The sequence below is a fragment of the Melospiza georgiana genome, chromosome 14, assembly GCF_028018845.1.
Source record: "Melospiza georgiana isolate bMelGeo1 chromosome 14, bMelGeo1.pri, whole genome shotgun sequence".
Classification (NCBI taxonomy): Eukaryota; Metazoa; Chordata; class Aves; order Passeriformes; family Passerellidae; genus Melospiza; species Melospiza georgiana.
Window position 1 is genome coordinate 15,290,939 of NC_080443.1, and position 27,488 is coordinate 15,318,426.

At 51.4% G+C, this 27,488-nt stretch overlaps 1 protein-coding gene across 2 annotated transcripts; it reads right to left on the bottom strand.

Moving 5' to 3' along the window:
- Positions 1-527: 527 nt before the first annotated feature.
- Positions 528-27,192, bottom strand: CSNK2A2 (casein kinase 2 alpha 2). Of its 2 annotated transcripts, XM_058034356.1 has the most exons (12): positions 27,084-27,192; positions 26,778-26,889; positions 15,917-16,018; positions 15,157-15,207; positions 9,091-9,150; positions 7,099-7,182; positions 6,188-6,298; positions 5,872-5,973; positions 5,457-5,557; positions 4,583-4,731; positions 4,302-4,395; positions 528-945 (listed from the first exon to the last, which is right to left on the bottom strand). In XM_058034356.1, exons 1-11 carry the CDS (start codon positions 27,185-27,187, stop codon positions 4,319-4,321), a joined length of 1,053 nt encoding a protein of 350 aa, XP_057890339.1. In that variant the 5' UTR covers positions 27,188-27,192; the 3' UTR covers positions 528-945; positions 4,302-4,318. The 2 variants fall into 2 exon arrangements, with proteins under 2 accessions (XP_057890339.1, XP_057890338.1); XM_058034355.1 differs by lacking the exon at positions 528-945 and having other exon boundaries at positions 2,879-4,395.
- Between the last annotated feature and the right edge of the window lie 296 nt (positions 27,193-27,488).

Here is a 27,488-nt window from a genome sequence, read left to right on the forward strand (position 1 = left end):
ACCTAAGACCAGAGCCCAGCTTGGCCAACAACCATTATTGCAGGCAGACTTTCCTGAGCTCTGCCAGTGAAGGACCACATCTGAGAGGAACTCCTGCAGTGCAGTGGCCCTTGGACAGGACCCCCAGGCTCAGAGCTTTGTGGTCATGATGCTGGGAAGGAGGAGGAGAACCTGAGCCCAAGAAAGAGGAAGAGATGGGAGCTCCAGTGGTTCACAGACAGAGCCATGTCCAAGACCTCTCAGGTTTGGAAAAAACAGGCACCAGCATTAGCACTCAGGCCACCACCCAGGCAGGCACCTTCAGAAGAGTGTGGCAGCCTAAGGAGGGAAAGGAGAAACACCTCCAAAGGTGGCAAGTGGCTCCTTTGCCTCTGCCCACACTGACTTTGTACGATTTTCTCTTGCTTTCCTCACCCAGCCTGCCCTAGCTGGGCACAGGGAACAGCTCACTCTGCCAGCACTCTCCAGCTCCCTCCCCACTGAATACTCCTCCTTGCATGCTTCTTTTAAAACTTTTATTCAACAATATAGAATTCTTTTAATTATGGTATAGAACTGTCCATCACGATACTACATCCCCTGCAACCCCCATGTCCTGGAAGAGACAGGCACGAGCTGTCCAACCATGGTCCATCTGAGGTCGGGGGGGAACAGCCGGAACAGAGGAAGGAACGACTAACCAACAACTGCTTTGCACACCCTTCACATTTCCACGCTTTCTGGGTCAGGAAGAGCTCAACAAGGAAACAGAGGCAGAAGAACCTTTAACACTCGGAGGGAAGGGCTGCGGTCATGGCGAGGCGAGTGCCGTCCAGCCAGGCGTGCGCCCCGCTCTGAGCCCTGCCCGCGCCGCGCAGTCCGCCCGCCGTCGCTCTACCGCGCCGATGGGACGTTTGATTTGGTTCTCATTCTGCTTATGGAAAATTGGGAGCAACAGCATCGGACCTGAGGAGAGACGGGAGGAGGGAAGTGAGCGTCGCGGGGCACTGCCAGCTCCACACGGAGCTCCTCGGCTGGGCACGCTGCCCCCGGTCTGCCACCCCACCCCAGCCAGGCCCAGGCGCACCCTGCATGGTCCTCTGCACCTGGGGACAGCAGGGAACCTCAGCCTGCTTTGGAAGAGGAGAGAAGGGAAGGCAGGGCTGAGAAAGGAAAGAGAGAGATGCAGTCCAGCAAAGCAGAACTGTCACAGACAGCCAAAGACAAGTTTGGACTTTTTTCCCATCACCTGCTGTTTGGAGTTTCCCTCCACTACCACAAACACCTCCCACAATTCCACTAAAAGTGCCCATCATGCCCAGCACACTTGCAACAGACAAGCTGGCAAGGCTGCTTGCTGCATCCATTTCCTGTTGCATCCCTCAGTGGCTGTGGGGCTCAGTTTTGAGCCTTTTCTCTTACAAGGCACTCAGCCAAACCCATGTTCTACCTCTGCTAGAAAGCTGGAGCCAGGCCAGCTGAAAGGCCAGGAACATGCACTAGGACTCTCCTAACTTTTTCCAGGAGAAAGCAGATGAAAATGCAGGTTCCCCAGTCCTCTTAACTTCCTGGGTACAAAGCACTCTGCCCCAGCTCCTGGCTGTCCTTGCAGCCAAGAGAATGCTTTGCCAAGGTCCAGAGGAGAGAAGGATTTCCTGCTCTGAGTGCTGGAAGAGCCACTGGCTGCACAGATAAACTGGTGCAGGCTGCAGTTAAACATCCCCACTGCTCTGGGATCAGGAGACTCCACACCCTCCTCATTCCCAGACTACTCTTGCTCAGCTGCTGTTTCCCTCCAGGATGAATCTGTCACTGCTCATCCTACCCTAGAGCTGGGGTAGGGATGTGGGGAGATAAGGGGCAGGTTGTTCCAGCCTCTCTGCTTAATGCAGCCAGGGAAAACCATTTCAGTCTCTGGAAGAGCAACTCTCTTCCTCTGCTTGAGGGTACCAGGAAAGAATTCCTGACACAGGTTTACAGAACAGACACTTCCCCAAGCAGCACCCTGACATTTCACCACCAGGTTCAGACACTGTTAAGCATTCATATGCAGCACACTCACACACAGTGGTCAACAGTGTTCACCTACCAAAGTTCCCTCACTCAACCCATTTTTCTTCTCCCCACCTCTTCTGCTTTGCCCCTCCAGAAGCTGGGAAAGCCAACAGACAAGAGCTGGAAAACAGACAAGCTTCTCCCATAGCAACTTGGACAGGCCATGAGAAACATCCACTTCTCAATGGAGCAATTCAATAGATATTTAAAATCAGTTCAAAACTTGATATTAAAACCCCAAACCAACCCTGCTGCTACTTGCACAGCGTAAAGAGCACAGGAGACCCCCCCTGCCCCTCAGGCCAGGCAGCCTGGAGGGTGGGCAGATGGAAGGAGGGCTGGGAACACTCACCAACACTCACTGCCTTCAGCAGCCTCTGCAGGAGAGCAAATGCTAGCAAGGCCCTGCAGGATGGCAGCTGCTCCTCAGCCAGACACCCAGGACAGTCCCCAGGTGCAAGGAGACAGCTACTCCCTACTCAGCACATCTTTAGACCAAGCCATCCATGCAGGCTGAAAGCAGATGAGCAGAGGGGTGCACAGGTGGAGAACCCCAAGTTCCAGCTGTGCACTGGTGACCTGGTCTGACCCACCAGGTAACAGCAGTCAGGTCTGTCCCTCAGTGCAGCACAAGAGCTGAGCCCCACGCTGTGCCCAAACCCTCACAATCTGCCCCAGAGAAACTCTCAGGGCTGACAGCAGGAAAAACTGTAACCAAAGACTGAGAGATCCCAAAAAAAACACAGACAAGAGGGGCTGGAAGAGCCCACCTGCCCTCCTGGAGGAGACAAGGCCTCCAGCTCTCAGGCCTTCTGGCTATCCCATAGATTTGAGACGGCAGACGTTCAGACGTATAGATATTTATTGGTTTCAGTGAATTATACAAATGGATTGACCTGCTGTCGATGCCAATAGAACTTTATTGGAATATGGAATGTAAACAGATGTTTCAAATAGAAACATTGCAACCTTATAAAAAATTAACTATTTCAACAATGCCGCAGAAGGAAATTCTGTGTTTAGGTGCTGGTGGGAAAACACTATCTCCAGCGTCTAGGTTTGAGTGTCACCAGAACCACTTGATGAAGTTACACACAGAACAAGTAGAGGAGGCAACTGTGAATTGTGGGGCTATAAAGCCATCGAGGGATCTGATGAAAGAACCCATAAGACGAACCCCCCACCCCCCAACAGGATCGGCACCCCGGAATTCAACAAATGGCTGACTTTGTTCAAACACTGCGTGGGATCCCAAGGCCTGGACCAGGAGCTGCACAGCCCCCACCCTGACGCCGCTGTTTGTGGATCCTCCCCCCTCCCTGTGCTCTCCTCCCCGGCCTCCTCTCCACTCCTCCATGCTGCGGTGCTGGATTGAACCGCTCCAGAGCTGTGCTCTGGCACAAGTCTGCGTCTGGCACGAATTCTCATGGGAGCCACGTCATGAGGTACGTGGTTGCACACCTATCACAAGAAATCTTGCAACACTGACTTTCCTGAGCTCGGTGGGAAAGTCTGGATAGTCCCTCCCCTCTCCTGCCACAAGAGCAGCCCTCACATTCACAAGTTTCCAAAGCAGGTCTATTGAGTTTCTTCTCAGAGCGAGCCTTTGTCAAACACACTGGAGGGGGGGATGTCCTCTCCCCAGCAACTCGGATCAGTGCCTTCGTTTTAATGCTCCAAACCAATCCCGAGATGCTGCTGGGTTTGTGGGTTGTTTTTTGTCAAACTCCCCCCCCCTCCCCCCCAACCACCCCGGCATTCACAATTGAAACTGGAATTCAAGGGCCAAATTCAAACCCAGAGTGAGCAGTCAAGACTTGGACCTCAAAACAGAGTTGCACCTGCTGACCCCCAGCCTGAATTTGGTTCATTCAGAGTCTACAAGTCAGAAAGGCAAGTTTAGAAAGAGGCATGCTAAGGGCTGATGGTGGAACGACCAATTTGTCCCCACCAGCATGGTGGGGAAGGCTGGACTGAGAAGGAAGAGAAGGATCCATAGAGATGTGAACCAGAATCAGTTGTGTGGAGCCCTGGGGATATCACTACATATTTAGCTCTTGCAAGACCATTTGCCCAGGGCTTTGGTACCACAGGGTTAGAGTTACATTAACCACAACCACCAGAGAGGAACTGAGGTTTAAGACCCCCCCCAAGGTTAGATTTCTGCCAAGTATAAAGGGGAGGGAAAGGAGGGGGGGGTCCTTGGTTCTTTTCCCTTCACTGTGTGACCGAAGGTTTTGCTTTTATTTGTAAACATCTTGAATTACCCGTCGTTTTCCAGTCCTCATCGTGCTGTTGTCATGCCACTGGAGAGCACAGCATTTTCTGAGCTGGGCTGGGACTGCTCCTTCACCACTGGATCTGCAGGAGACAGACCAGGCAGGAAAAGGAAACAGCATTTAATAAAGAGGAAGCTCCACCCAGGCAAATCCTTCCAGAGAAACTGCCCTGAAACCCCACAGAGCTGCTAAGGCTTTTGCAGAGTGGGGAGCCAAAATGTGCCCCCACAACTGCATCCCTGCTGGCCCCAGCTACTGCACAGACTCACAGAAATAGGGGTGATCCATGGCCTCCTTGGCAGTCAGCCTCTGTTGATGGTCATATCGCAGCAGCTTGTCCAGGAGGTCCAGGACTTCAGGACTGACCAGGTGCCTGTTCTCGCTGTGGATGAAGTTCTCCCAGCGCTTCCGGGAATGCCTGCAAAGGGCCAAAGGGACCAGCTGTCACTGCACAGCACCACCCCGTGTCCCAGGGGCATCACCTGCCACCAGCCCCTTCTGACTGTAGGTGGCTGTGATAAACAGCCCACAGCTCTTCCTTGCACAAGCTACTGCCCAGCAAACACCTGCCAAAGGTGGAAAGTCCTCTTCTTTATGTACACAATTATATGATCTCCTGTGCCAGGGAAGGTACAGCATTGTACATTCCCTTCTGTCTACAGGGACTAGACAACAGCATGTGGCAGGCAGGGTGACGCTCTTGGGACTAGAACTGATGTGATGTCTGGCTTGCCAGCCAGCCTCACAGAAGCTGTCCTCACTAATCCCAGCCTCACAGAACCTGATCCCACTATTCCATCCATTCCACTTGTCCTTTTCAGAAATCTCAACTGGAAGACTCTGAGCTGCTCAGCCCACACTTAACTTTAGTTTCTACATCTCCATATAAAGGATGTGAACATGCAGGAGAGAGAAGAAATAGGGGATGGCACATGAATCATGGCAGACACAAAAGGAAAGAGCCTGCATTTCAGTGACTTCCTGAGATGGCATGAGCAGCTGGATGTGAAGCCTGCAAGCAGCACCGTTATCCAGAAGATCGAGCAGGCCTTTGCTGAGAGTGCCTCAAGGGTACAGACATGAGTTTATCTCCCTCTCTGTGCTTACATGGAAAAAAAGGCAGCATTTCACTTCTGCACTTACTGGCCCAGGATGTCATTGAAGTGTGGGTCCAGTTCTATGTGGTACTTCTTGAGATACCCATACAGCTCATCTGTGCCCAGGACCTTTGCGATGCGAACCAGCTGGAACAAAAGGCACGTTCAGAGAGCAGAAGGGCAGCCCAGCACTCTTCTGCAGAGGCAGAGATGCCCAAATCTAAGAGCCCTCCTTCTGGAAACATCCAGACAGAAGGAGTTTCTTCCTTGAAACTTGCTTTTGCAAGATGTGTGCAGAAAACAAGTTTCCTACATAAGGCAGCAAAATCAGAGATGGCTCAACCAAACATAGCAGCTCCTCCCAGCCTGGTAGCCCCATCCCCAGAGCCTCCCCACTGTACACACAGAGATGAACTGGGGACAAACTTTTCACAAAGTAAGCCAGGTAACAATGTCTTTACTTGGTCATAATTGTCCTGGCCGTGGAAGAAGGGCTCCTTTCGGAAGATCATGCTTGCCAGCATACAGCCTAAACTCCACATGTCTAAGCTGTAGTCATACATCTGAGGGAGAAAAGGAGAAGCTGTCAGAAAAGGCACACTCACCACAGCCTGGTTCCCCACAAGCACAGGCAGCCTCAGCCTTTGCACTTCACGGCCAGCCTCTCTCCAACCCAGGCAATGCCCTGACAGGCAAAACCAGACAACCCAAAGGTGGCTGAAGTGCAGCCACAAGTGTTATCACTGGACAGACAGCAAGGAGGAGACAGACTCTTACTTGGTAGTCCACAAGGAGCTCTGGTCCTTTGAAGTACCTAGAGGCCACACGGACGTTGTATTCCTGAGCTGGGTGGTAGAACTCGGCCAGACCCCAGTCTATGAGCCGCAGCTGGGAGGGAAGAGAGACACAGAGTCACCAGCCAGGCACGAGGAGCCACTGGCCAAACCTCAATCCCCTGCTGCAAGGGTGGAGCCCAGGGTGGAGGGAGCCCTCTGTGGAGATGCTCTCAGCAGTTCTCTGATCAGGTTTTCCCTTTCCCCTAACATCAGCTGGCGGGGCAAAGCCCAGCTTAGACAGCTCCAATGCCTTCTGATTTTACCAGCACCACCAGGTCCTTGAGTACTAAGGAACAGGCAAAAGTCTCATCCCACTGTTTAGAAGGGCTGGGCTGAAGGCAGTGTTGATTTTACCTGGGGACTGAGAGGAGAAGATGGGGCAGGAGGGGCTCAGCCCATCCCCACAGCTGCAGGGATGGACAACCTGCTTACTAGGGATGGACTCCAGTAAGAGATTCCCTTCCTTACACACCTTGCCTTGCCTGTGCAGCCACTGCTGATTGACAGAGAGACCTGTGGACCACCAACTGGTGCCTTGACACAAATTCCAGGTCCCTGGGGCAGGCACACACAGCACTCAAGTACCATGATGGGATAGGCCCCTGTGCTGCCCATTTCCTGTGGCCTAACCAGCACACCCCAGCAGTGAGGGAGCCATGGACTCCACTGAGGTGCTTCCCTGTGGGACTTTGACCATCTCCTGATGCTGGCACAGGTGGAGGGGAGCCAGTAAAGAAAGGTTACAGAGGTTTGTGCAGGTTAGAGGGGTATCTGCCAGGGCTATGGGTACAGAGGCAGCAGTTTCCAGTTCCCCTGGAAAACCCCTGCTTGTAAGCCCTGGTGTCACAGTACCTTTTTCTGTTGGTGGTCTATCATGACGTTGTGGGGTTTGACATCCCTGTGCATGATTCCCATGCTGTGACAGTAATCCAGGGCCTGGCAGACACACACACACACACATTAGACATGGCTGTAACCATGGGCACAGCACTACCAATGAAACAGTTCTCAGCCAGAAGCAAGAGTTCACAGGAAGTGCCACAACCCTGGCACATGAAATGAGCAGTTTCAGCTCTTATGTTGCACATGATAAAGTGACAAGCTGGCAACAAGACTGTGTGGACTTTGTGCCCTACTGCAGTCACAGGTGTTCCCTGAGTTCCCTGCACAGTTGTTGAGGAGAGGTGTCCCATCTGGGTAGCCCTGTGCTTCCTAGGTCAGGCTCTCTCCCTAGCAAGGGAATGATTCCTACATGCATGCAGTTTTATGGCCTTCCACTGAGGCTTTCCACTTGTGTCCCAAAACACACTCAAGTTAGAAAGTCACCTCTGTCCTGGCTGATTTAAGCCAAACTGCACTTAAAATAGGCAGGTGAAAGCACATGAGGGAGAGCAAAGCTGCTTCAAGCTTGTAGGCAAGAGCACATATAAGCTCCCCAGCTCCATGACCTTGCACCACTTGCCCCGCCAGCGCAGCTGTTCCCTTGAGCAAAGGGGTGAGAATGTTGTTTTCTCATCTCCAAGGGGAGGGAGATCCATCCATCAACATCTATCAGATGCTGTGGCATCTCCAGCAGCACAGAAAGAGGGTACAGCTTGTAGTCATTCAATACCCAAGACACCAGTGCCAGGGAAGCAATGCTGTCCTTGGGCCTGTGCCACAGAGGGAAGCAAGGAGGCAACAGCTTCATCCCAGCAGAGAACAGCCCTGCAGTGACACATGGCTTCACAGGACTCACACACAGTGCTCCTGGATCTCCAGTCCAGGAGATCTCTAACAGGTTACACAAACTGCCTCCAGGGATGAAGCTCTTCTAGTGTCTTGTGTCTCAAGTATCATCTCAACTTCATCACCCCTCCCATCCCAGTCCCAGGCTGCCTCAGGCTCACTCCCACACCCAGCAGGAAGGTCCTGCCCTTGCAGACAAGTGGGCAAGCTTGGGGCTGAAGAGGAGAAAGCCTCCCTTGAGCCCACTGGATGTGTTTCAGGAATTCTCTTTCAATCATCGTGTCCTGGAGCACAAAGGGCTTTCCTAGCCTGTCCCACTCATTTCCAGACAATGGGAGCTGCAAAGAGCCAGCCCAGAAGTGCCAAGGCCCTGAGCCAGCCAAGCTGCTCCAGCAGGTCAGCCCTGGGATGGGTCCAAGCTGTCAGCTCTCCCTTGTGCCTCCCCTGCCCTGCAGCTGGAGAGCCCCAAGAGCCAGAGCAGCACACCCCACAGAATTTCCATGGGGAAGTGCAAGCTAGGCTCGTGAAGGGGAGGTATTCAGGGCACTCCTCACCTTTCATCAGAGGGGCAAGGAAAGCTTTGGCTGGGAGGTGTCAAAGGAAAATCCTGATGCTACATCTAACAGCTGGCATAACTACTGGGCAGAATTCACCTTCAGGGGCTGCATTTGAATACTGCAGCAGAGGGAAGCCTGGAGCTGCCAATCCCTCTCTTCTACACTCCCTAGCATCACAGTTCCCCAGCCCTGCCTTGAGGGCCTTGTCCTGGCTCTGGCTGTTTTTCTGGGAGTTGATTTTCCTCACAGCAGCCCAATGACAGTGCAAGAGTCATAGGGAGACCAAGCACAGCTCTGCCTGGTGACATAACCACAAACACTTCAGACCTCAGAGCATCACAGACTGTTTGGAGGCGACCAAAGGCCCCCAGTTTGGCTGCAATATCTCACAGCAACAACCAGGTAACCTGATCTCTTCCCAAACCTTCCCAGGTTATGAGACTTGGATTCTGCACTGAACACAAGAAAAGTAACTTAGCAACAGTGCCCCATGAGCCCCACTACTGCCACCCTCGTTCCTGGTCTCCCCATCCAGACTGTCATGTGCAATGCCACTCACCTTAAGCAGCTCATACATATAAAACCGAATATCAAAGTCTGTCAGGATCTGGTACAGTTGCTGAAACAGATTTGGGGAGGGAGGAAAAAAAAAGAGAAAATAAATACTCCAGATTTAGATTAGTTTAATTTCCTGAACCCCACCTGCTTCCAGGCATTGACCCATTTCAGGTTCCCTATGAATGCCACCATTCCTGAGGGCTCTCCTGATCTCAGACCTGCCAGGAAATCTAGAAAGGATGCAAGAGCTCCTGTGAGATGCTACTGGCATCATTCAGACTTGTCACAACTTTCCAGCAGGAGATGTCTGTCTGTCTGTCCAAGGGGAACAGAGCTCTGGAGGAGGCACAGACAATTGTGACTTTTTTTTTTGTTGTCAAATCACTGTGATGACTTTGTATGCCAGCACTGACAACAGCATTCAAAGAGGGTGGGCTGGGAACACATGGAAGGTGTTCAGGTGTTCAGGGTGTGACAGGGAGAGGAAAACATCAATTTAAAGGAGCATGGGGTTGGGAGGCACAAAGAGAGCCAGGAGCCACAGGGCTCTATCCTCTCCTCTATCCCAGGATAAAGGCTAATGCAACTGAAGAGCACAGGAATGCTGGTAGGACCAAGGGGAGCACAACTCAAGTTGTGGGGAAGTGCTCACTGCCACCACTCTCCTCTCCTGTGTCCTGCTGCAGCTCATGTGGAGGTGACAGAGCTCCAGGGGCACTTTAATCTGCCCTGTGCCACCAGCACCATCACAGGAAAACTCATCTTCCTGCTGCTCCCACACCAGGACACAGCTGGCCCAAAATTTGTCTTCTGCTCTGTATCTGTCACTGGCTGTGGAGTCAGTCCAACCTTGTTGAGCTGTCCTCTCTCCCAGGGAAAGCAAGGCAAGATGCCAGGCAGGGCAAGGAAGGACACTCACAGGGCAGCAGTGGGACCAGACCTCTCTGGCCTTTCTTACAAACAAGGATCATCTCACAGCTCAGACAAATCACCAATTGCATCAGCACTGGAGCCCGCTGTCCATCACAGGCACCACTTGGCAGCTTCAGGAAAAATCCCAGAGCAAGGGATTGAAATTCACATTCCAAAGAAGCAGCTCTGGCCCTGGATCCCCTCCAGGCCCATGCTGAGATCCTCAGGATCCTGCCTTACTGAGGGCCATCTGCAAAGAGCCCCCATCCAGCCCCAAAATCAGAAATCATCTGACAATATACAAGTGTCACTTACACACACAGAGCTTTAACAGCCTCCAGGACACAACTGCATTGTATTCTCGTGAGCTGGGATGATCCTAATGCTTTGGAGCAACCCAGTGAAGCAGACAAGTGAGCAGAGAGCAAAAAAGACATAGCCACAAGCTACAGAGCCATAGCAGGGATGGATTTCCTGACTTGTGCACAACTGATGCAGGACACAGGGCCAGCAGAGGACAGCTGAGTCCTTCCAGGTCTGTTTAAATGGCTTCCTAGGTTACAAACACTGTGAGAAATGTGTAAAACATGTCCTTCTGGTATTCACTGCCCTGTTTGACTTCACCTGGCAACACCAATGCACTGGGGCAGGAGGAGGGCAGGAAAGGCAGTGGCATTACCAGTCTAGGCCTCATTTTCCCTATTCCCTGGCTCTCTGCCTATTGCTGCCTGGAAGTAGGAAGTGAGGGGATGGAAGGGAGGTCACCAATGTCTTCTCAGACCTGCAGTGCTGCTGCTTCTCTGACTCATGGCCTTTGGCACTGGACCATGATAAGCCCAAACACTGTTGGGCAAACAGCATTCAACAGATTTCCCTGGGAGAGCTGCCTGTGAAACCCAGCCCCTGTGACCTCTGGCAGTGCCAAGGCCAGCAGTGCCCAGCTCTGCTCAGCACAGGGAACAGCCCCTGCAGGAGCCTGCTCAGCCCTGCAGGCAGCCCATGAATGCAGGCAGCTCTGAAGGACAGAGCCAAGGCCTCCACTGCAAGTGGCTCCTGCACAGGCAGCTGCCTCAAGCAGGCTTTGACAGAGGGCTCCAAATCCCCTCTGCCCGGCCTAGCAGGGCAGGACAGACATCTCCTTTGCAGACAAGCCCATCTCAAACATCTGCTCAGCACTCAGGATCCCATGAGGCCTCAGAGATCTGGGCTGGTCTCCTTTCTCCATACAGAGCACCAGGCAAGGCCAAACCCACCCACAGGCAGCCACTACCCCTCTCCAGCTTTTGGTGGTGTTCTGGCACACATCACAGAAAAATCATAAACCAATCCTGTTTGTGCCTGAGGAAGCAGAGACACACTTCCCCCAGCATGGGGCTGACAGGAGTTAAATGCTCATTCCTCTCCCTTGAGTGAGCAACACAGCTGGCTACGTGCAGGAAGCAGCATCTGCAGAGCAACAGGGTGGCTGTGAGGAGACACACTGCTTTGGGGTGCAGGGCAGCAGCAGAAACAAAAGAAAAAAAAAAAGGAAAACAGTTCCCAAAGCATCCAGCCTTGGCAGGCACACAAGGGAGGAGAATCTTTTCTACTTCTGCATTGCTTATGCAGGACAACAACCATTTTTTTAAACAAACCCTAGATGTACAAGGATAAAACCCATGCACACATTTCCCTCACAGCACCTGGGCCTGAAAAATCACCAAAATGCAGGTGAAGGGGAAGACTTGACTCAAAAGCCCACTGTACCCACAGCTCAGGCAGGCAGAACATCCTGGAGCAACCCTCCATTGCTCACCATCTCATCTTCAGCTCCACACCTGCTAGAGCAAACCCAAGCAAGAACTGCTCCTTGAGACCTGTCTGTTCTCCTGTGCCTCTTTGGGGCAATGACAGGCACAGAACCAGCTACAGAACACACGACAGCTGCCAGTGGCTGAAGTGCAGGTCTCTCATTTCTAGTTTGAAACCAATTAGCAAAAGACATTTAATTTCACTGATGGCTCTTCAGTTGCATGTGGCTCTGCAGTGCAGCTTTCATTTAAGGCAAATTGCTGTGGGGAGCTTGAATGCTCTCAGATGACAAGTAATGCAGCAGGTCTGAGGAGAAACACTAACCCTGTACACAAGCTGCTGTGCTCACACAGCAGAATACAGAATACAGATCCAGCCTGGCTCCAGCTCATCCTCCTGGCAAGTGCTGCCACTTCCAGAAGGGAGCAGACAGGTAATTTAAGAAAATGTAATCAGCTCTGGGGAGGTATCACCTAAGTCTCCTGTTTATTCTCATCATTTAAGAATAGTGAAATAAAAGCTTGTGCTTCTGATCTGGGATCTTGGATGCCACAGAACTGCAGCTCTGCCCAGGCACAGAGAGCTGAGGAAATCCAGCAGCCACTTCCATGGTGCACTGACATGAACCATGTTCTGCCATTTGAACAGGCAAAGGGGTCAAAGTATTAGCATCAAAGCAAAAAAAAAAAAAAAAGCTGGAGGAAAAGGAACTTCCAGAAAGGAGACAATTGAGCAGACATCCAAGTTTGTGAGCAATTACTGCCAACAGGACAGAGAAAAATGAAAGCCTGTGGAGTGGTCAGCAACCATCTGCTACCTGCAAGCACCAGGAGCTGAGGCCTCCCAGCCCTCCTCACAGGAGAAGGTCAGCCAGGACTGCCAACACTGCAGCTGCATCGCCCCTCCAGGGCTGCCAGCAGCTGGGGGTCACAGCCCTGGGAACCCCTCACACACCCTGAAGGGGATCTGCCAGTGACATGCTGGCTCTCATCAGTGCTGCTGAATCCAGATGCCAACACAGAGATGGGCACATCAGCCACAGCCACATCCAAACAAAGAGAAGAGATCCTTGTCACCTGGATTAGCTCCTGTGGCACTTAACTCCAGCAGAACTTGGCTGCCCAGGGAGGTAAGGACTATGGAGCAGGGGGACAATGACTGGGTGCTCTCCAGCTACTTCACATGTGGAAGCACAGAGCAAGCTGAGACCAACACAAGTGGTCTCACATACTCTGTACTCTCTGCTTGGCACTTCAGAGCAAGGGAAGAGACATCTTGGGAGTTTCTATGTAGAAGAAGACACCCACAGGCACCCTCAGTAGAAGCAGCCCTATAATCTGCAATTAGCTGCAGCCCCAAAAACCTACAGGCAGACAGCTCATGGGAGTGGAGCATCAAACAACCCACACAGCCCATACACAGCTAGGGAAATTCAGGTTACAAATAAGCTCTGAACACAAGAAGCCACACTGCATGCCCTGGGGACACACTTGCATTCCCAAGACAAGTTATTCCTGCCTTGTACCAATCAGCATCAAAAGCATCAATACTTTCTGTCCTGGATTTGTACAGCTGTGAATTTGGACTTCCCCAAGGAGCAAGGCTTTCTCCCAGGAGCCTACAGAAGTCTGCTGCAAGCTGATGTGGTTGTTTCTAATGCAACAGGCAGAGCTGAGCACTGTCACTTGGGCAGTGCCAGCCCAATGTCCTCAGTGCTGCAGCAGTGCCCAGCCTGGCTCTCCATGTGCCCAGGATGGCCAAAGGACCATGGACTCCAAGCCCCAAGGTACTGCTGAACACTCCATGGACACATTTCAGTTTCTGGGGGATATCCTTGAGGATAATCTTTTTCCCCTAAGGACATGTCAGAGTGGTGTAATCACATTTTGACTTGGAAACACACAGAGCAATCCTCAGCAAGGTGTACCAGTGCCTGAGCTTTTCTCAAGACATGTATTAAAAATAAAAATCAATGAAATAATTAAAAGGTCTCTAAGGAGAAAGTTAAAAACTTCTAGGAGCAGCATTCCCAGGAGGCTGTGGGTCACAGAAGCACAGGGGCACATTCCCAACACAGAGGCACTGGCACAGCCCAGCTGATGTCAACAAAGCCCAGGCAAACCAAACCTCCTTTAATTAGCCCTGAAAGGTCACCAAAGAGCACTCCTCTCATGGCTGTTTACTTGATGGAGACAACACTCCTCTCCCCACCCAGAGCTGTCAGGGCAGATGCTGCTGCAAGTTGCTGTTATTGTGGCTCCTGCAGTTATCTCTACGTGAGATTAAACAGCACTCAGAACTCACTGCAGCATGGCTGCAGCTCTGCCCACATACACACATCCCACCTGGCAGCATCCTGCTCAGCAGCCCACCTCACAGGGACACAAACTATGTCACAGACTATGTGAGCTGCCCCTCAGCATGCAGGGCTGCAGGAGCTGGTCTGTGAGCCAGCTGCCTCCTTTATAACAAACACCAGCCCAAGATCCTTCTCTGGGTGTTTGGAACATCTGCTTCTTACAAAACCTGTACCTACATGATGATCTGGGACAGAAAGGAAGAAAAAAACACCATCCCATAAGATGGAATGAAAGAGATCCCTGAATGGAGCAGGAGGGATGACTGCTGGCTTTCCAATGGCAACTGCTCAATTAATTCTCCACCACTGACTTAGTGATTTAGGCTAAAGGCTCACATGGGGGAAGCAAAGATACCATTAAGATAGGTGTGGCTGCTAATTACAGATCCCTTTTGTCTGGAAGCATTTTGTAGCTGCAGTCTGACAGAAGGACCCTCATTTTGGGAACAGTAATATCCCTGGGAGTCCCCAGACAGCAGAAGAGCCAGGGAAAATGCTACAGCCTCAGACAAGGAAATAAAGCTCTTAAGATGTATTCAACAATGTTCAACCCCTCACAACCAGGCAGTGGGAGATGAGCTCTCCAGCCTCTGCCACCCCACAGTTCCCAGGTCTGAAGGATTCCAGAATAAATCAGAATAAATAAATCAGAATAAATAAATGTGACCAGCTCCATCAACTGCACTGCTGTAAACAGGGCACTTCAGCTCAGGGATTAACTTGGGCTGAATATATAGCACAGCAGTGATTACTAAATTGAGAAGGGAGCAAGAATATCTAACCTGTTGACCTTACTCCTCAGAGCTGGGACATTCAGCACACAAATCTTTTATGCCTTTTCATCCAGAGCCCATTAACAGGTTTCTGATTTATATGGAGAAAGAAAAGTGAAGCTGACAATTGTGAAAACTCTAAATTCTCCCCACAGCTCTTGAGGATTATATGAAAATCACAGCATTTTACAGAAATGGGAAGCCTCCCTCCTCTACCCTCAGGCAAACTCACCTTAAAATCTGTGTTATTGATGTACTCAAACACCAAAGCAGGGGTCTTTGACTGCAAGAGAGAAAAAGTCATGGTTTAAAATACACACTTGACCTTTCTTTGGCTACAAGAGACCTGAGAAAGCCTTTGCTTCCTGCCCAGCCCTCACTAGGGAGAGCAAGGTGGGAGCAGGACATGGCAAGTGCAGCCCTGCTCACACCCCACACTCTGAGCACCAACTCAGCATTCTGGCCAGCACTGCTCCCCCTCACCATGGAGCAGAGAGAGCACTGGGCAAGGCAAAACCTGTCACCAGGAGCTGAGGCCTCCCAGGAGAGAGGTCAGCCAGGACTGTGACACTGCAGCAGGATTTCCTCTCCAGGGCTGCCAGCAGGCTGGGAGTCACAGCCCTGAGCCAGCTGCCAGGCACAGAGAGCTCCCCAGGAATGGGGGAACTGTGGCACTGCAAACCATGGCATGAGCACTGCTCACTGGGTAGGACAGCAACCAGAAGGATTAAAGGGCTTAATATCCAGTTGCCCTGGCTGGTACTTAGGTTACAGATGCCAGGCAGAAGGTTACAGGCTCTGCTTTCTTACAGAAAATTTGTAGGACTTCAAAACTTTCCCCCATCAGCTGGGGCAACTCACAAAAGACACAGAAGGGGTGTTGAGGAGTCTGGGGAATGCTCAAAGGAAGAGGAGCCCACCAAACCAACCAGCCTGTGCCTCCAGCTGGTGGGAAGGCAATCCCTGCACACCCCCCCAACACAGGCACCTACCACTGGATCCTTGACAGTGTCAATCAGATTAATGATGTTGGTGCCACCACGGAGATTCTCCAGAATCTTAACCTCGCGTTTTATCTTCTTTTTCTTCACTGGCTTAAATAGACAAAAGAAATTAGAAGTGAGAGTCCTTCCAGAAATTAACACTGATTTCTGCCACTGATTTTGACTGGAACACATCACCTCCCCTCCTTTCTCTGTTGCCACCCTCACATGGGAACATTTTTAGCACCAAAGAGGAGACAGACACTTTGCATGAGCTAGGATTTCCCTCTCATCCATAAAACCTTTCCATGCATCAGGGGGACAATCAAACCACTCCAGACAAACAGAACTGTGACTCCAGTAACTGTGGTTAGAAGTGCCTTGGACTGCTGTGGTAACCTCAGCATACTGATTCATGCTGTGCACTCAGAGTCACAGGACAAGCATGGTGGACCCAGCTCTGCTTTTGTTTACCAGCACTAACCAGTCTTTCACTTTTCAGCCTGTTTCCCAATGAGTACTTGAATCCCATGAAGCAATAACCTGAGTCTTCAGCACCAAGATTACTTGTAAGCTCAGACACTGCTGTGCCTCACTTGCAACCACCTCAAATGCACAGAGCCAACTACACTGCATGTCACTGCATCCATAACCATGATTATTTTTAAAGCCTAAAGACATTTTAAACAGTTCTGACTCCTCCTCTCATCTGCTCAGTCTCAGGAGCCCTCTTTGCAAAGTAAGCTTTCCTCTGGACATCCCCCTGTGGAGAGTGACAAAGAACAGCTGCTCCCAAGGCAGAGGCTCAGTGCCTGGGCTGGCTTTTACACTCTGCTGATCCAGTGGTTCACTTCAATGCAAATGAACGTTTCTGTAACTCATCCACTCCCAGCACAACCCCAGCTCTGTGCCTGCTGGAAATGCAAGGCAGTTTAGAGCAGATAAGAGGTGAGACTCTTTAATGAGCCTTGGCTATTGACCAGTGTGGGCAGCAGCAGCTGCAAGTCACCAAGTCTAGAAGTCCTTCATTCCACAGCTGGAACATCCCCTCCTGCCCCACCAGTACCACTAAAAAGAACTGCAGAGACATCTTGCAGGGACTGGTAAAGCCCTTGGCTAGCAAAGGCCCATCTCGGAGGCTGCTGATGAAAGCACTCCTCTCCAACTTTGAGCTTTCTAAAACATTCATCATCTGGCACTGAATCTGGTATGTGTGGAGGGGTGTGATGAGGAATGGCAAAGGTATGAGGCACCTTTCCAAAGTAACACACTTAGCAGATGTCTGTGTGAAGGACAAGGAGCCACAGGAGCTCAGCAGCTCATGCTCACCACCTCACCTCTGCCACAGCCTCCCACTTCTATGACGGCCACAGAATGCTGATGGTACAACTCATACTCCCCTTACAGGCAAATCCAAGGCAATTCCTGTTTTCAGAGCCCTGGCAGAAATGTATGAGCAGACAGGAGAAGGAACAGAAGGTTTTATATAGTGGGAAAATATGGCATTTATGTAAGTGATAAAATATGCTGTATTTCCAGGCCCTTCAGGTGGCTGAAACCTTCAGATTCGAATCCTGCTCTTCTCCTCTTGCAAGTTAAAAGGCATGAGCTAGACTTTAAAGCCAAAAGATGAGAATCTCAGCCTGAAGCAAAGTGCCAAAAATAACACCAATGCCAGCACAGGGAGCGTCAGCACCTCACAAAGCCACTGTGGAAAATGGCAGCAAGGCCACTGCAGCTGTCAGAGCTGGAGTGATGCTGGGCAGGAACTGCTGGGGAGTGGGACCCACAGCCCCAGGGCAGCATCAGAGAATGCTGGAGCTCCTGGAGCTTGGAGAAAGGGAGAATCAGCCAGAGCAGGGGCATGTAAACCAGCACAAGTGAGGGAACCTGAGAGGAGGATGCTTCATTAGGAACTAATTTAATTGATGTCAGCACGGAGACAGACACCGCCCTTGTGTCACCCACATGCACAGATCTTACCAGAAGGCCAAGATGGAATTAGAGGATGTAATTTGGTTACTCTGCTTGTCCAGTGAGGCAGATGCACACACAAGCTGTTTTCCAAGGAACTTCAAAGAGGAATTGAGGCACTGATATCCTGAAGGTGCTCCCTGAATGGCCTGGCTATGACAGACATGCCTTCCAGCCTCTCTGCTGCAGCACTTGCACCTGTCTGGGAGCTGAAACAGACCCTGAACACAGCCAAGAGAACCCAAAGCCCACTCTGAAACACCTTTTCCTTTGTACTGTAGTTATTTCAGGGGCCTTTTGCATCAGCTAGGCAGGGGAGGATATCCCTCCATCCCTCCAAGATTCCCTTTTCTCCTTTCACAGCAACCACTGCTCCCACTGGGACAGAAGCTGTTGTCTTCCAGTCACTTCCACATATTTCTTTGACCTTTCATAGGATGGAAAAATAATGTTCTGTGTTATCTCCATCAGAAATCTACCCTTATCCACCACACACTAAAACACTAGAGCAGACAAAATCAGTGACTTGTAGAAAAAAGGAGAGAACAAAGTTGGTCTTTTTTAAATGAAATGCCTGCAGATAATCACCACCAGCAGCATCTCTGGTATCACCAAGGGAAGACACTTGGGTGAACGCTGTCTCAGCAAGAGGGAGAGTTAAAAGCCACTCACTGTTTGCACTTTTTCCTGCTAAGCTGCAGGAGTGCAGAGCTCAGGCCAGGCTGGCCACACCATCCCCACATCAGCTGTGAGCTGGGACCAGGACCCCAGCAGCCTCCAGGCAGGGCTGGCAGGCTCTGCATCCTCAGACACACTCAGAGTGGGGTTTTCCACCACTAAGTAAACAAGGATGAGGCAAAAGGAATGCCATTGGCTGAAGTCATTTCAGAGGAAAAGCTATTGCCCAGGAGTGTCCTCAGAGACAGCAATGGGGGGAACAGCTTCCCCATTTCAGTGGTGACTGCAGGCCTGCACCCCATCCTGCACAGCTTTCACCTACCCAGCCTCACACCACCTCCCACCCACAGGTCCCACACCACTGCTGCAAACACCATGTGCTATCCAAGGGCACATCACTGGGGCTCCTTTTTGCCCAGTAACCCATTCCAAGCCCAAGCTCTTGCATCCCATGAAACAATAAGTCAAGTCAAGTCAAGCAAGTCAAACTCCTCGGTGCAAACCACTCCAGCACATGGCCAGCACTGCACTGGGGTAACTGTTCAAACCAGAGAAACTTTGCTGCCTTCCCTCATGTCCCAGAGCCCAGCAGAGCTGAAACTACAGGCTTGCAGCAGCATATCAGCCACACACCAGGATTAAGTCTGGGTTGCTACAACTGTCTCTGAGAGTCACCCGATCTGTCTCTCCAAGGATGTTGACTCCAAAGACACATGGATTAAATGTGAACTGAAGCTATTATGGCCTCCAACCATCTGCCTCTCCCAGCAGGGATAGCTTCTAAAACACCAGCCCTTGCAGCCAGAGTATTTTTAACAATACTCATTTAAGGCTATTTTATTAAACCAGGCTATGAACAGCAGCATTTCAGGTTGTGCTTCCTACACAGGCCAGTCCTCCTGCACAGGGAGGGGGATTTCCAGCAGAGGAAAGGAGCAGGCACCTCAACAAAATTAACTGCTCCTGAGTTTGATCTGCCTGTGTTTGCAAGGCAATGTTTTCCACAGGTACAGCCTCCACCTCCATCTGTTCCCACGCCAGAGGTATTTCAAAGCTTTCCTCCCTGCTGGGAATTCTCCAGTGACCAGTATGGGTCAAACCCTTCCCTCTGGAAGGGGCTCCAACACAGTCCCTCTGCTCTGTGCAAACACCTACTTGTGTGAAATCTGTACAAACTTGACAGCTTGGAGACTTCTGTCGCATTTGGTTGAAATTGGCCAACCAGTGCAAGAACTCCTGGGGGGAGGAGGGGGAGAAAGGCTGACAGACAGCAGGATTGCGTAAGACTCGTTTCCATAGGAAACCAGGCTAAAAGACATGTCTCACTTTAACCGTGTCTACACTGGGAGGGGTTTCATTACTTCAACTGCATCAGTACCCTTAGAACAACATCACTGTCTAGCACAAGCCAGTTTTCCAGTTTCCCAGAAAATTGCTTCCTTCCTCAGGCAAACTGGAAGTGAGGTGGCTGTGGATTGTGGAGACAAAACATGCAGCTCACTGTGAGTGCCCAGAGCACAGGGACAATATCACTTCCAGCCACAGGAGGATGGTGTCTGTCCTCAGCCACCTCTCCTTTGGTGGCTGCAGGATTCCCACCCTACCACCCAAATGGATAAAGATGCTTCAATTCCCTTGAAAGGCAGAAGAGGGAGTGACAGTGACCAGAGCTGTCCCAACTCTCTTTGCCCAAAGTCTGGGGAGCATCATGCAAAGCTATCCCTCTACACAGGTGAAAAATGTCACACAATAAGCTTTGAAGTCAGATAGATCCAGAAGAAAACACCTTTTTGTGACCAAGAGAACAGATCCTGGGTAATTTCCCACAGGATCATGCAAACTTGTAAGCAGGGAAGGAGTCCAGCTGCAGTAAACACCAGCTGGGAGAATTAACATTGTTTGCTAAAATAAACCTTTAAATAAAGGACTGCAACCATCACTTCCTGTCTAGAGTGAATAAATGGCTGCCTGGCTAAACATCTTTTCTGCTTGGTTTCTAAAGCAAAGGGAGAACACTGTTCTGTCAGATGCTCCAGTTCCAGCCTTCCCCAACAACCTGGGAAGGCATTCCTTGAATTCAAGCAAAGAGAGAAATCAGATTTGTTATCCAAAATTCTCTACGCATTTTCTCACTGTGAAAGAAAAGCAGTGACCAGGAAGGCATGTGAAATACGAGTTAAGTCCAAAGCATAAAAATCATTTTCCATTAGCCCAGAGCAGGCAGCCTGACAGTGCACACATGCTGCCAGCTGAGGAGCACACGTGCTGCTCTGAAGGAATCCCAGAAGGTGCTGGGCTTTGCCCAGCAGGTGCTCTGAAACAAAACTGGGGTTAGCACAGCAGGAAAGAAGGTTTAGCAGTCAAAAGACACAAATCCATGAGAAACTAAAGTGATGTATTCCACCACCCCATTAAAAAAAATCAATTATTTGCTCACCAAGCCTGAATAGCCTGGAAATACAACGATGCTTCCAGTGAACAAGCAGGGAGATATGAACACACAATGTCCAGGACCAGTGAAAGGCTCCAGCAGCATCCCTGTCACAGGCTTTGAACATTTCAAAGCTGGCACTAGAAGCTCATTTGTCTCTAGCAAGTATTATCAAAAGGATCACAATAATCGGCCTATAAAGCCCAACACCAATTGCTCAATAGGAAAATTGGCTTCAGAGCAGCTCTGCTTATTTTGCCAGACATCAGCTGGGAAACCAAATAATTGTATTCCAAAGAGCTACAAAATCGAGGAGCCCACTTATGTTAACATTCTGTTGGTTGTTTGCATTTTACCACTTCCATTGTGGAAATTCAAACTTTTGTGAGCTGCTCTTGTATTTTAGAAAAGAGGGGGAAACCATACCTTGAAAGTACAAAAGTACTATTGCTTTTTTAGTTAAATAAAATATACTTAAGTTTGGTAGAATATCCCAGCATGTATTCTGAAGGCAGTTTCATTCTTTCCTTCAGCATCCTTTTCATTCCAACATGGTACACCTCAAACCAGCCCGCCTGGGGCTTCAGAACTGCCCAGGATACATCAAGAATTCTGCAATCAACTAAAAGTGAGACACGTGAGGACCAAGCCCTGATTCCCACCACCACCATTCCATAGGATGGGAATCTTCCTTCAGGCCCTGCAAACAGACACAAGGCTGTATCTCACCCTTCTCCACGTGGGAGCTGCAGCTTTGCAGCTCATCAGTTCCTTGGTGTTACACCACCACCAGGAGAGTCACCAGCTGCATCTCCAGGCCTCTGAAGGCACCCAGGGCTGTCCCAGTTGGTCTCAGCTCTCACAAGGCTGGGCTCCAGCAGCCAACTCTGCCAAGCTCATTGTGGGCAACTGGTGTTTGAAAGAGCAGAGCTGTGTGCCCATCTCTCTTGCAAAAGGGCTCATTTCAAGACTGCCAGAGGAGGAAGTGGGCCAGGGGGAGCTGATTCAGTGCATGCAAATGCAGGAGGAGCAAGAGACACAGAGTTAGCAGGAGCAGGCATTGAACGGCTTTGGTGGAAGGTCACTGATGCAGTCAAAAGCTCCTGCCTGAGGGACCAACAGCAGCCAATCCTATTTCCCTGTGCAATCCCTCCTGCACAGCAGCATGAGGGTCATTTCAGCTCCCCTCTAGAACAAGCTGATGTATGTGGGCTCTAAAGCTTGTAGAGACAGAAGAAAAGTTGGCAGAGCCACCATCCCGACTTGGTTCTCTAGCTGGAGTGATAACTGAGCTCAGCACTGGCAGGATCTTCCAAGAGTGCCTGGTATAAGGAGCAGCTCTGGAGGGTTCACACAGCCCAAATGGGGGAATAGGGGAAAAACAAAGCCAAACAAGCAAGAATGCACTTGTGAAACCATGTACATGGTTGAAATTTCCAGTGCATGGACTCAGCACAGAGGGACAAAAGCCACCAAAGGAGAAAAAGGTTATTTCATCACTGCTGCAGGACCTCCATCTCACTGGTCCCTCTCCTTGCATCTGCACTCTTCCCCTACCTCCAGCCATGTTGTGCCTATGCAGAGTAACCACACTAGGACACAAACCAGCCTCTTTTTGATGGGTTTAATGCTTTGCAGACAGGCAGAGCATACATGGACACACAGGGGCATCACAAAAGCAGGATGACTCCTGATTCCTGTAGAGACCTGCCAACATGGATGCTGTAATCTCCACCCCCATGGAGGGGTGCAGTAGGGATGGAGGCAGTACAGGAGACTGGGAGGTGAAGGGCACACAGGTGGTACAGCCAGCACTCAGCACTAACTGCAGGTAACTCCTTATAAGAGCATCATTCTCACTACATGGTATCACCTGTAGCAGTTACAAGCAATGTGGAAAGTCAGCCTTGGGCTTTTAGAGTGGCAGCTTGCAACACTGTTCACATCCTCCAAGAACAGTTACCCCAGAAGAGAGGATTCACTTGAAAGGCATGCAGGGAGACATTTTGGAGCTGCATTAGCAGAAAAACAAAATGAGAAGCTCATCAAAGAGACAGCACAGACTGACCTCAGTGCTCCATCAAAAACTTCTGTGTGGTAAGATGTGGAAGAGGAGAGCTGTGCTTCAGATACCTGCATTGCATGTAGACAACACAGGACTCACTGGCAACAAGGATGTCTTAAAGTTCCTTTGGACAGACTGAGGAATGTCAGGCCCCATCCTGGGAGTCAAACCTTAGCATCAGATTTAAGCACGACATGAAAACACGTACAGAACACTTTCACACACTCCCCCTTCCTGGTGTGGGCTGCCCCAAGGCAGGCAGGAAGCAGGGCCACAGCTGTGCCCAGGCCAGGCAGATCAAAGAGCAGACAGGAACCTCCAGCACCAGTGAGGGAGTGTGGAGCAGAGCTGCTGGCTGCCTCCATGCTAACCTGAGGGGCAGGAAGGTCAGTACAGTGCAGTCCTCACACTTCAGAACTTCTCACTCTTTGCTCCCTGCGTACACTGAAAAGGGAGGGAGTTGTCCTCTGCCTCAGTGCTCAAGATAAAAGCTTCTGGAGGATTTTCTGGAGGGCAGGGGGTGTCTTGTGTGGCAAACCAGGCTCCTGCCCCACTGCTTTGCACACACCATCCTACACAGTGCATCCTGATGTCCTGCTGCAGTGGAGTGAGAAGCAACCTACTTGCTTCATTTGCCTTTTTAAAAAAGAACTGCAAAATTTTCCCAGGAAAAGTGACATTAAGAGCATCTTATTTGTAAGGCCCTTGATCCAGAAAATGGTAATGTCGAAGTCATTTGCATGATCTTAATTCTCTTCCTTTGCTGATACATGCTATGACCACAACTAACAACATCCCATTTCCCTGCAGGATATGCCTGGTGCTGCACTTGGGGCAGCAGAACTGAAAGGAAATGCTGGGTGCTGGCCAGGGAAACAGGACACCTTGCTTTGGGGAAGCCCAAAAGGCTGAGAGCACTGTGGTACCAACCAGAGCCCTCAGCTCCCTGGTCTTGTCCAAAGCTCAAGTCTTCATGGAGCACTTACAAACCAGGCAAGTGGCTGCCCTAAGAGGCAGAGCAGTTATCTCCCTCATGCAGCCCTAAACCAGGAGCCATGCTCTAGTCTCAGCTTTGTTGAGGCTAAGGGACTTGCCCAAAGTCACACAGGAAATCTCTGTGGCTCAGTTCTGCATCAAAGGGTGATAAAATTTCCTGACCTCTGTGGAGGATGGTACAAGATGTTCAGGTAGTACAACACCAAAGCAGGGGAAGTACTTGCTATGTGCTAGCTGGAGCTCAGAAGGGACAAACTGCTTCAAAGAGCAAAGGCCAGGAAGGATCACCAGTGACTTCCCATGAAGCTGAGATATCCAGACAGTGACTCCTGCTAAAACTCCCTCTAACACCTATAGTGTACATAAATTGTACTCTCAAAAATGTTAAAGAGAAAGGAGCAACTGTGCTAAAGAGTTGCATCCATTGCCCAACCATGGTACTTCCCTTTGACCCATCTCTGCATCACACAAAAACCTGAAGACTTTTGGTTGCATTTCTCATCTCACAGAATCCAAATTTTTCCCCAGTTAGGAGGAACAGAGACACCCAGCCCCTTTGCCAAGGCTCCCCTGTAGATAGATGCAATTACATTCACAATTAAGTTTTGAGCCTAGTTACAGGAAACCAGAGGCACTTTCCACAGATCAGAGTGATGCTATTGCCACACTTCACAGGTTTTCATAATGTACACAACGTGGTGCTCTGAAACTCCCTTTTCACTGACCCACTTTCCACTGAGGAGAAAGTTCATCTTTATTTATCTGGACCTTCTGCTTTTCCTTGCTCACTCACAGGAATGCTGTCTGCATGTTAATGCAAGTGGGGAGGGCCAGGGGAAGCAGTGGCAACACCAACCACTTCATATCTGGGACAATCCAGTCTCCTGCTTGCAGGGCATTAAGGCAACACATTCAGGCCCCAAGGAGGAGCACCCAGCTGCCCTGAGATGACTCCTGCCAGCTGACTCAGTGTCCAGGGCTGACAGGCTCCCCAGCTGTGACAGAGTTCAGCTGCCACAGGCAGGGCAGCATCGCTCCAGGGGAGGCTCTTTGGGCTGGGAAGAGGCAGGAGCAGGGATTCTGATGACTTTCCCTGCAGCCTCCACTCAGCCTCGTGGTGCCTTTCCATGTGGGACAAGATCTAGGATTTCAATAAACCACAGCAGTCCCAAAGAGGCCATCAGGGGCTCCAGAGCAGCATGCACAAGTGTGCAGTTTCCCCAGGCCAGCCACAAGGCATCTTGCTGTAAAATCCAGCTCTGCACTTGCCACTTGTGACCACTGTCTCGCAGCAAAAACTTCTGCCTGCATCTGCTTTAAAAAAGACAAAACCCCAAACCACAGAAAGCATCCAAAGGAGGGGGAGCATGCCAGAGGAACCTGGCTTGGCAAGGACACATGAACCTCACCACTCTGCCCTGATGTCAGGCTCAGCCACAGAGGCTCTCCCAAACAGCTCACCTGGGCACCTCCTTGCCCACAGCCAAAGCTGGGGTTTGTGTGCCTCCTCCCAGAGGCAGATGGAACATCACACCTTTCCCAGGAGTGCTGGCTGGACAAACCATGACAAGTTCCTTGGGAAACCAATGCAGATCTCAAGGAAGCAGGCACAGAGAGAGTGGGAATGTCAGCAGAGACAGCCAGACACGCTATCCCAGTGGATCCAGGGAATGCCTTAAGGCTACAGCCCTGCAGAGATGCATGTCCTGGAAAGCTGCTCTTCTCAGTGGCTGCAGGGGCACACTGAGCTCAGAACCCCCTGCACACTGTGGATGAATGTGTGCCCAAATTCTTAGGACACCCATGGTCAGACACTGGCTCCCACGTGCTCTTGGGGAACAAGTGACAAGTGTCGCTGGTCCAACAAGTGACAGCCACAAGTGTCAGCCAAGCCAGAACCAAACACACTGCAACTCTAACCTTTCATCTCTGTCTTAACTCCCCTGCCCGCCCTGAGATCACCAACACAGAGTGCTGCTAGTTAGCCCAGCTCGCTGCGAGCTGTTGCTTCAGTGTCCAACACTGTGAGACATGCCCTGCAGTGTACAACCCGTGCACAGCCATCCCAAACTACAACCTCCCAGTGCTGCACAGGTCCCCACAGCCAACCCCACCAGGGTCAACACACCAGCACACAGGTCACCAACAGTGCCAAACTTTGGTAGGTCTCCTTGAGTCTCCACAAGTTTCCATAGTGTTTGTAGTCTGGCTGTGATGAAGTTATTTTTCTCATCAGATCCTCTAAAGGACTGAATATAAAATATTGGTGCTTTTTTAACCGCTGAGCATCCCACAGCCTGGCTCTGAAAAGGCCACATGCCGGCTGTCTAGAGATTAACAGAAGGATTCTCCCCTCCAGACTTCACATTCCTGTTGAAATGGCAGTCCCTGGGCTGTTTTAGACAGGCATTGCCAGACACGATTTGCCAAACACAGGCAGAACACGCAACGCTGTTCAAATGTCAGGACTCAGAGCTCTCCCCCACCAGAGGAACTCTCAGCCCTGAGCTACGCTGGACAAGGAGGGGTGGAGACATCAAAACATCGCTACAGCACGCAAGACACCAAATCCATTTCCAAACACACCATCCCGATGTCCTTAACGAGAAAAGAGGAGTTTTGGGGTGAAGAAAGAGATCCAACAGTTCATTGGCCCTGCCAACCCAGCTCCTCTCTCCCTCGCTCCCAGCCACCACAAGCCCCTACATCATCAACGGGATACTCACCTTGAGGATCTTCACCACGACCCTCTCGTTGTTGGTGATGTTGATGGCCTCAAAGACCTCGCTGTACTTCCCTCGGCCGAGCTTTCGAACCAGCTGGTAGTCGTCCTGGTTGCTGCGGGCACCAAGAGGAGAGAGGCGGCGGTGGGGGGAGAGTGGATAACGAACGGGGCAGCGGGCCGGGCAGCGGGGTCCCCTCCCAGCCCCCCGGGACAGCCCAGCCCAGCCCGGCACGGGGGATCGGGAACCCTCCCCACGGGCTGAGGCCCTCCCGCGGCAGGGAGGGCGGGTCCCCGCATGGCGCTTTACCCCCAGCTCGGGACGTGCGCCTCGTAGTCCCAGTACTCGCGGCTCCTCAGGCTGTTCACCTCCGCGTACACCCGCGCCCGGCTGCCGGCGGCCGGGCCGGGCATGGCGGCGCCGGGCGGCGGCTGCAGCAGGAGGAGGAGGAGGGCGCGGGGCCGGCGCGGGAGGCCGGCGAGGCGGGGCGCGGCGCGCAGGAGGGCGGCGGCGGCGGGCGGCAGGGCCAGGCCGGAGCGGGGCCGGGGCGGGGCGGGGCCGGCCCGGGGGCGGCGGGCGCGGGGCCCGCGGAGCTGCCGAGGCCCGGGCCCGGTGCCGGCGGCTGCAGGCGGGGCCGCCCCGAGCGCCGCGCAGCCAACCCGGAAACGGCGCCGCCGCCGCCGCACCCGCCCAGCGCCGCGCAGCGCCCCCCGG